The sequence below is a fragment of the Coturnix japonica genome, chromosome 1, assembly GCF_001577835.2.
Source record: "Coturnix japonica isolate 7356 chromosome 1, Coturnix japonica 2.1, whole genome shotgun sequence".
Classification (NCBI taxonomy): Eukaryota; Metazoa; Chordata; class Aves; order Galliformes; family Phasianidae; genus Coturnix; species Coturnix japonica.
The window spans coordinates 120253503-120262600 of record NC_029516.1 but is presented as its reverse complement, the minus strand read 5'-3'; the positions used below and the strand labels follow the sequence as shown (position 1 = coordinate 120262600).

Genomic DNA, 9098 nt, shown 5'->3' with positions numbered 1-9098 from the left:
GAGGAGAATAAAATGGGGAGACTCCTTTCCAATCATAGCCATGGACAAAGAAAGCAGACTTGACTTTGGGAAGATTTTCCCTAACCAGGAACAGAGTTAGGGTTAGTGAGAAACAAAGGGAAATCTCCTTTCCTTTGCCTTTCTCAGCCTGTTTCAGTCCTTTCTCCTCCTTCTTCCACCTCCTGCCCTGAGCCCCCAAGGGGCAATGGGGACTGTGGTTTTTAAGGCTTCACTTTAGCTGCTCCTTCCTCACTTTTCCTTAAGTGTGGATTACTCCTACTGGATCCAGTCCTTCACTAAATAACAGTTCAAGAGATTTCCGCATTGTTTACTGATAATAAATGAAACACGGGGTGTGGGTTATGGGAGTTTTTAAGTATTTCTGGAAGGATAAAGGTGGGCCCAGCATCTGCACCTCAGCATGGAGAAATGCTGCTTTAAGTGGCCATCATATCTCTGAGTTACTAGCAGTCTAACCCTGTAGTGCCTTGAGAGAACTGCTTACAGAACATCTCACAAAGAGATTATGTTGTATAAAGTAGGAGATTGGGAAAAATCCCATCAATCCAAAGAATTTAGCAACAGGCAGTACTCAGGTAACACCAAAAGCCTTGATCTTATGTTATCAACCTTCTGCTTAGTAAGAAATCTGAGAAGCAGATTGAGATTACATTTATGGCTATCCTGTAACTACAAAAATGGCTTTTGTTTATCAGGCAGCATTAGATTAGGACTAAGCTCCCTTCTTATATTTTTTTTCCCCTCAGATCTGTGGGCTTAAATATCAGCAATTATTTTACCATCAATTTAAAATGAGACTTTAGTTGACCCTTTCCCTGCCTTCCTCAGCACTTAACCATGGTATTAATTTTAATTAATTTAAGCCCATCTTAATTTTGTTAGCCACAAAGCAAGTGCCTGTGCAGGTTCTGAAGTGAGAACAGCTTATGACTTTAGTTTTTAGTTTTAGATTCATTTTGTGGCAGAGAGAGTATATTGCATTGAGCATACAGCTCACACCTCAACACACTTTAATGCATTAAAGCTTATCCTTCATCTTATTCTAAACATCAAGACAGACTTTTCCTTACCTGCTGAGAACTACATGCCTTATTATAAGTTGTATCTGCTTTTCAGAAGGCCCTAACAGAGCAAAGAAAGGACATGAAGTTACTTATTTGGATACCAATTGCCTTCAGCTATTTGTGAACGGTTTTAGACACAGTGAGTAGCAGTATCTGAATTTAAGGTGGAAGGGGAAGTATTATTTACATCCTTCTGTAGGAATAGAGCTTCTAGTTCAGCACCTGAGTGCAACCCCTGGAATTTAAAACTGAACTGTGAAGTTGTAACATCCAAACTTAAGCACACACCTGAGAAAACAATTATTTATTGTTTAAACGCGTAAAATGCTATTTATAGTGTATTACATCATTAATCCAGTGATTTCTGTTTGAAATATACAATTAATTGGTACAGAATGCTGACAGGCTTTTTTCCCCTCCACTGACAGCACAGTCTTATTTAGAAGCTTTTGTCTCTGATGGGTTTTCCCCAGTGTCCAGGGTTTTCAGCAACCTGAAGAGGCCAGCAGCTTCTCGGATCCGGCTGAACTCAATGCAGAACGCTTGCACTTCTATGAACAAGTCCTGAACGTTGATAATTTTGTTTCTGATCAAAGACTGAAGAAAGACGCAAACAAGGCGTACCAGGCGGTTCTGAAACAGAAGAGAGATGGTTTCACAACCTTCATATGTATTTACAGCTAGTGCAGTTGTGTGTTGGCCCTCAGCAGTGCAACAGCCCCTTCACTTCAGGAGTAATTTTGGTACAGCAGTCCTCTTGTTCTCAAGCTCTGAACATGCTGCTCATGCTCTTCTACCTCTCCTATCACTACTGTATCTAAAAAAAGCAGGCTCCTCTGCTTTACAGTACTGTACTTCTTTATTATGTAACTTTATAAAGTCCTGAGAGAAGGGATGATAGCTTAAGATGCTGTCACAACCAGGGACATCTCAAACCATCTGAGAGCTACAGCAGGCACTCAAGAAAGAAACCAAAAAGCTTAAAGGAAAGTAATGGCTGCTTTGCACAAGCCTGATGAGGTTGCAGTCCTTCAGCATGGAGAAAAGAAAGCCAAGGGAGGAACTGGTCAAGACTCACCACACCTGGTGTGAGCTAAGCTTAACAAAGTCTAAGCATGTATTACACAGAGCAAGATATGGGACCTTTTTTCCTAACCCACTTAGTAGGGCACTCACCTGCATGTATTTGTCTTTAATCTGTTCACAAGTGGAGATACAGTTGGAGATGTAAAGATGAATAAATTCAGGAGGGAGATCAACTGCAGTAGTAAGCCTGTTCAAATTAAAGACATCAAATACTTCATGAAGCCATAAATTCAGCGATTCCATTGCAGAACAGAGTTAGACCTGTGATATTAATCTATTGCTGATCATGTTTCATTTTTAAACCCAACCCAGTACAGAAGCAGAGATGAATTTGGGCTTCAGTACATCTGACATTAACACAAACATTTGCTGTAAATTATAGAAGTGAATCAATATAATTTCAATCCTCCATACTGCCTGAGTACTGAGATTCTTCATATCATTTGGCTTATCCACTCATCCACTTACCGATTGACAACTTCCATTGAATGTAAGGACATGTCCATGTTGACCAAGACAGAAAAATACTCTGTTATCTGACTGGACTGCATCAGTTTGAGCAGCATTTCGATGGCTACTAAAGGATTGTTTTCAACGAGGTCTGGCAGTTTGGCAGGAGTGAGACCGATATGGTAAACAAGCTTGGGGTCCTTTTCCAGTTCTCCAAGGAGCTGTAGAAGGGAAAAGGAACTTGGTTATCAAGAGATTTCACACACAGAAAGGTATCAGTTCCGCTTGCTTACTGATCAGCTTTTAACTACATCCAGTCAACGCTATGAAGTTTAAAGACTTATCTTGTTCATATGTACTATAACCAAAAGCACAGAATCAGGTTGGAAAAGACCTAGAAGATCATCTAGTCCAACCATTACCAATACTTCCCAGCTAAATCATATTCATCAACACAACATCCAGACGTTTCTTGAACACTTGCATGGTCGGTGACTCCACCACCTCCCTGGGCAGTGCATTCCAATGCCTGACTACCCTTTCCGAAAAGTAATACTTCCTAATGTCCAGCCTCGATCTCCCCTGGCACAGCTTAAAACCATTCCCTCTAGTTCTATCACCAATTACCTGAGAGAAGAGGCCAACCCCCAGCTCACTACAACCTCCCTTCAGGAAGTTATTGAGAGTAAAAACGCACTGAGTTTTGAGAGCTTGGATTACTGGATGCTTACCCAATCATTACAGAAATCTGAATTAGAAAACTAGGATAATTTAAACTGAAAACATGTAGGTTTAATAGACAGCCTGCTCGAAAATCAATTTAAGCAGGAAATGGCACAATACTTACCTGTGTTTGCTGTGGGGAAGTCAAGGGACTTTTAAAAGCTTTTGCCATAATTCTTTTTATCTCAACTCCTGTGCTGTTTTTAACACACATTGACTTGTCCCACTGAATCGCGTGGTCTGGTTCTATGGGATTTAACCATGCCAATTCATCCTCACATATATGGAGCGGAGGTGGTGGACGAATGAACTCTGGCCGAAAGTGACCTAAAAAAGACAACAAAGTGAAATACATTGAGCTCCATTTTATTTCAGTACAAGGGTATCTCCAAGGTTCTCAACTTTTTAAGCTAGAGCAACAGTGGGAAGCACATGACGGTCTTATTTTCCTCCCAGGAAAGTATTTATTCCTCATTTTTAGTGATGCTGTTACATCAGCCTGTTTTTCCTCTTGAATTGGATCGCTACGTTACTGCTTCTTTCACTGATGAATGGTCTTTTTCTCTCCCATGCTACTGACTCTTTGATGTGTTACAGTAGAACTTAGTGCAAGGGGCTGCGAGTTGAGGAGCATCAGGTAACACATCTATCAGACTGAGGCAGACTCCAGGTTTTGAAAAGCCTGGAAATGGGAACATGACGGAGACTGATCTGGAGACAGTTTAATACAGTTCTGCACTGCTTCGTTCATCTTCATTCCCATTTCATACCTTGAAAACATTTTTGAGTCATACTATGCTTCATCTGGAGATGACTAACAACGTAGCACACCGTGAGGTTAAACAAAAAGATGTGAAAACGTACATACTTTCTATAGGAGGCTTTGGTCCGCTCACTAATGCTTCCGTGATCTGGGAGGCAACAGAGCTGTCAAAACCGGAGTTGGAAGAATCTGGGTCAGGATCACTGAGGATGCTGGGGAAGCTGGCCTTGCTCTGTGTCGGCAACTCAGACTGACGCTCTGCAAGAAGGACAGTCCACAGTATTAAAGCATGGAATTGAAAGAGATGACAAAATGCTAGAAGCTAAGCAAAAGCTTTTTTAGCTGCAATAAATCAAAACCCGAACAGATAACAACATGGAATTTAGTTCTGTACTTGCTACTATTGAGTCTACCAGATGATAGAAGGCAGCCAGCAGCAAGGATGAGGAAGTAGAAATGAATCTCAGACTTGACTTTAAGTAACTGATGCAATGTGATATTACAAGCAAATCAGTACATCCACATGATAGTCCTGAAAGAGTTCGCATAACTCTATCTACTTTTGCAATCATTTCTCAGAGCAGTGAAGAGAGAAACCTGCAGAGATACATTTACTTTCTGCAATGATAAGGGTCATACTAGAACTGAAGTCACCTATTCAGATTCAGCCAACACACTTCAGTGGCACCACGTAAGCTGCTTTTGCATAGGAGTTTAATTGATACAGGATTCTACAGTTACAGCTATAAAGTCCTGTAAGAGCATCCCTCTAAAGCCCAAATTACAGAGCATAAACAAGGTACATAGAAGTAATACTAAATTTAGCATATGAAGCTGAAGACGTGAAAGAGTGGTAAAATAAACTATTACAACCAATCAATATTTGCACTGTCAAATTTTAGGTGTTCTTCTGTCACAGTCTCTCGCTCTTCCATACCTGAAGGCTTAAGGGCTGACCTTCCATATTCTCTGTATTAGTGAGAACCATGTTTTCTATTACCTTGGTAAAAGCAAACCAACAAAAGCCCAACAACATGCAGGAAAGCCAAGAGCCTGCCATACAATGCCATCTTATGTTCCTTCCCTCCCCCTCCCAAGGAGGATATTAAGTAGCAGATAAAGTCTCAAGTAATCTGAAGGCCAAATTTGCTGGTCCCACACGAAATCAACACCATTTCTTATCCGGATGATTAATTAAGTGTAGTGCCCTCAGCTTCAGTACCCCATCCTTATCTCTTTTAACAAAGCACACTTTTTTGTGCAGCCATATAACCCTTTGCAGCTCCTCATCCGTATGAAACTCTATTTCAGATCCATGAGAGACGCTTACAGCAAAACTCCTGTAGGTAACAAAAGGACACAGACACAAAGCTCTGCCTACTGCTAGTTTATACTAGAAATGTCCATCTTCCAATTATGTCAGCCCATGCAAAACACTGGAATATATGCTCAAACTTTATACGCTGTTGGAAATTCCAGCTTGTGAGTTCTACCATTCAGCTCCTACAGGGATCAGCTGAGTCAACGTAAGAAGTTCTCTGAGAAGAAAACAAGGTGACATACTGGGTGTCCTTCATTGTCATCCGTAGTCTAAAACTTACACCTATATAGGTATAAAGTCATGGATTGGTTGTATACCCTCAAATCCCCTCATCTCAAATGACTAATGATGCTTAATTAGAACAAAAGTTTAAGATACATTCTTACATGTTCCCGAACATCTCCAGGGATGGTGACCCCACCACATCCCTGGGCAGCCCAGTGTAAGCAGAAGGAAGGGGTGAGCGCTGTTAGCTAGAACACGGTTGTATTTCAGAAGAGAACACAGCAACTTGAACCAGTATGTTCAAATTGAAGAAAACAATTCCTACGAATGCAATCACTTATGTTTTATCAGGCTCTCTTGATCTGGAGAATCAAGACGCTCTATTCCAGCAACTGACATTCAATAGAAGAGCCTACAAGAAAAGTTACCACAGTGAATCATAGAATCATAGAAAGGCCTGGGTTGCAAAGGACCACAGTGATCATCTGGTTTCAACCCCCTGCTATGTGCAGGGTCACCAACCACCAGACCAGGCTGCCCAGAGCCACATCCAGCCTGGCCTTCAATGCCTGCAGGGATGGGGCATCCACAGCCTCCTTGGGCAACCTGTTACAGTACGTCACCAACTGAACTGAAGTTTAGAAGCCAAGTACTGTATTGTGCAGAATAGAGTACCTAGGAAATAAACTGCTCGAGTTGGCAACTCATTCTAAGCAATATTTTCCATTTCAGATCAGCTCTAGATGCAACTTGTTGCTCCACACGATCAGAACAATCCTATTCCTGCCCAAGAATAAGCACTGAGTTCCTTATAGCCTAGTAAAGGCAGAACATTTAGTGTGAGCTAACACTGCAAAACCTGACCACAGTCCAACTTTTGCCACACAGACAGAAGCACCTCAAAGTCAAACAGCAATTAACATTTCACAGAATCACAGAATGACCCGGGTTGGAAGGGACCTCAAGGATCATGTAGTTCCAACCCCCCTGCCTGGCAGGGCCACCAAACATACACATTTACTAGATCAGGTTGCCCAGGGCCCCGTCCAACCTGGTCTTGAACACCTCCAAGGACGGGGCATCCACAACCTCCCTGGGCAGCCTGTTCCAGGGCCTAACCACTCTCCTATCACAGCACAGCCACATCTCCTCCTTACCCGCCAATGCCAGCTGTAGCCCGCTTATATCCACCGACTGGGCCATGTTGCCAACGTCCATGGCAGCGATCTGGCGCGGGGTCTTCTTGAACAGCTCCCTGGGGGGGGCCAGCATCAGCTGCGAGAGGAAGAACTTCTCGGGCGGGGTTATGGGCGGCAAGAAGCCTGCGGGGAGAGAGGGGAGCGGTAAGATTCCTGAGGCCATCACTACCCCGCGTGCTCCTTAAGCGTGGAGAGATCATCTCGTACAGTAACGTTACGGCAAAACGAGTGACCCTTCCCGCTGTCACAGCCCCGGCCGTTCCCGGCACCTGAGAGCGGGGTGCGCTCCGCCTCGTCGCCGCCGCGTTCGGGAGCGGGGTTGAGCAGGTGGGCGAAGACAGCGGCGAAGGGGTTTGCGGCGAGGGGCTCGGTGCGGTACATCTCCCATAGCAGGTACAGGGCGGTGAGGCGCTGCGCGGGGCTGGGCAGCAGGTCGGGCTGCTGCAGCAGCAGCACCAGCACGGAGCCCAGGCGGAAATGCTCGGCCTTGCCGAAGTAGTGGTGGAAGGCGCTGGAGAGGCCCTCGAAGGTGCTGCCGCCCGCCTCCTCCGACACGATGCCCAGCAGGCTCGTCAGCTCCTTCGGCGACAGGCTCATCCTGCCGCCCGCCGCTCCACCGCCGCCACCCGCTCCTCCCGCCTCACCGCCCGCCTCGGCCGGGCTGCCCCCGCCCCCGGGCATCCGCCTCACGGCGCACGGCCCCGCCGCTGCACAACACCGGAAGGCCGAGCGTTGAGGCGCCGGACGCGCTTTACGGCACGGCAGGGGATGGGCCGGGACATTGGGCCGGGACTGGCGGGGCGGGGCGGGGACGGAGCGCGACGGGCGTTGGGGCCAGTAGGGGGAGCGCAGCGCGTTCCACGCACACCGCCCTGTGGTGCTGTCATCTGATAGGACTAGGGGTAATGGGATGAAAGTACAGCATAGGAAGTTCGAACTTCTTTACAGTGAGGGTGATGGAGCACTGGAACAGGCTGCCCAGGGAGGTGGTGGAGTCTCCTTCTCTGGAGATATTCAAGACCCGCCTGGACGCCTACCTGTGTGACGTGGTGTAGGGAGCCTGCTTTGGCAGGGGGGTTGGACTCCATGACCTCTAGTGGTCCCTTCCAACCCCTACAATTCTGAGATTCTGTGACCTGAAACTGAGCAGCGGATTTTGTGCTTCTGGTGTGTGCAAGTTGTCTGGGTGCTCATCCACTCTCAAGTAGATCTGTGGTGCTTCTGCTCAGGTAGCAACAGAAATAGGCAGCAGGAGGGAGGTGAAAGAAAAAGGTGGCAAAGAAGTGATATTAAATTGACCTGCTTCACAGCAAGTGTTTGAGTTTCTTCTAGCGAAGAAGCTGAATCCTTCAGCTAGGAAATAACTTCCACTGGTGTATTTTTATCCCACATTTCACATGGGAAGAACACGATGGGAAGGAATTAAGTCACACCTTGAAGTCAAAGGGGAAATCAGAACACATCCAGATTGTTTTGTTTATTCTCACAAGGCTTTTCTCTTGTACACAGATTCCTTCCCTTAGTAATTTAAGTGACCCTGCCCATCTACAGTGTATTTTTAATAGCAACAAATCTAAAAGGGTTGGGGAAGTTAGGTTTCGTGTGAGCCTCTCCATATGCAGCTTTCTAGTGACCATTGCATGTTATCTTTCCTAGTTCAGCTCTTCAGTTCAAAACCTACCATGAGACAACAGAAACAGATTTATTACTCCTGGAGTAATCAACAATATTGGCGTGCTAACAATGCCTAAAAGCCTTCCTGAGCTTCACTTGTTCATCAGACCTCAAAGATGTCAAGCGATTCTTGGATGTATTTTGTAAAAACACCCCAGATACGATTTTACAATGGCTTCATATGTGCTGTTCCATGGTCATTCAGAAACAAACATGGTTGGTGATAAATTCTTGAGCTTCTGTGAACTGTAGTGACACTTGGGTATTTTAAGGCAGTTTTCAAGTGTCAGCCCATGTCAAGTCATTATTATTATTTTCCCCAGGGAGGTGGTTGAATCGCCATCCCTGGTTGTGTTTAAGAGCCATTTGGATGTGGTGCTCAGGGATATGAGTTAGCAGAGGGTTGTTAGAGTTAGGGTGCTGGTTAGGCTGTGGTTGGACTTGATGATCTTCAAGGTCTTTTCCAACCTGGGTAATTCTATGATTACTTGGATTCCTATGTGAACATCACTTGGAAACTCTTCACTCTGAACTTGAATTGGAGTATTCAGCTTTTATCGTCTGAGCTCTGC

The 9098-nt window shown here is 45.0% G+C and overlaps 1 protein-coding gene across 1 annotated transcript; it reads right to left on the bottom strand.

The window, feature by feature from the left end:
* Positions 1–1372: 1372 nt before the first annotated feature.
* On the bottom strand, positions 1373–7605 carry CNOT11 (CCR4-NOT transcription complex subunit 11). The gene is made up of 7 exons (XM_015850331.1): positions 7122–7605; positions 6811–6975; positions 4213–4365; positions 3469–3671; positions 2640–2842; positions 2262–2358; positions 1373–1718 (listed from the first exon to the last, which is right to left on the bottom strand). Exons 1-7 carry the CDS (start codon positions 7531–7533, stop codon positions 1521–1523), a joined length of 1431 nt encoding a protein of 476 aa, XP_015705817.1. The 5' UTR covers positions 7534–7605; the 3' UTR covers positions 1373–1520.
* Positions 7606–9098: the final 1493 nt, after the last annotated feature.

What these genes read in the sequence shown, in the direction of transcription:
- CNOT11 (XM_015850331.1), bottom strand. Translation starts at nt 7,533, where the DNA reads ATGCCCGGGGGCGGGGGCAGCCCGGCCGAGGCGGGCGGTGAGGCGGGA. An exon ending in CTTCCCCACAGCAAACACAG is followed by an intron (nt 2,843 to 3,468) that starts GTAAGTATTGTG and finishes TCCCTTCTACAG; the next exon opens with CTCCTTGGAGAACTGGAAAA. An exon ending in TCAATGGAAGTTGTCAATCG is followed by an intron (nt 2,359 to 2,639) that starts GTAAGTGGATGA and finishes TAATTTGAACAG; the next exon opens with GCTTACTACTGCAGTTGATC.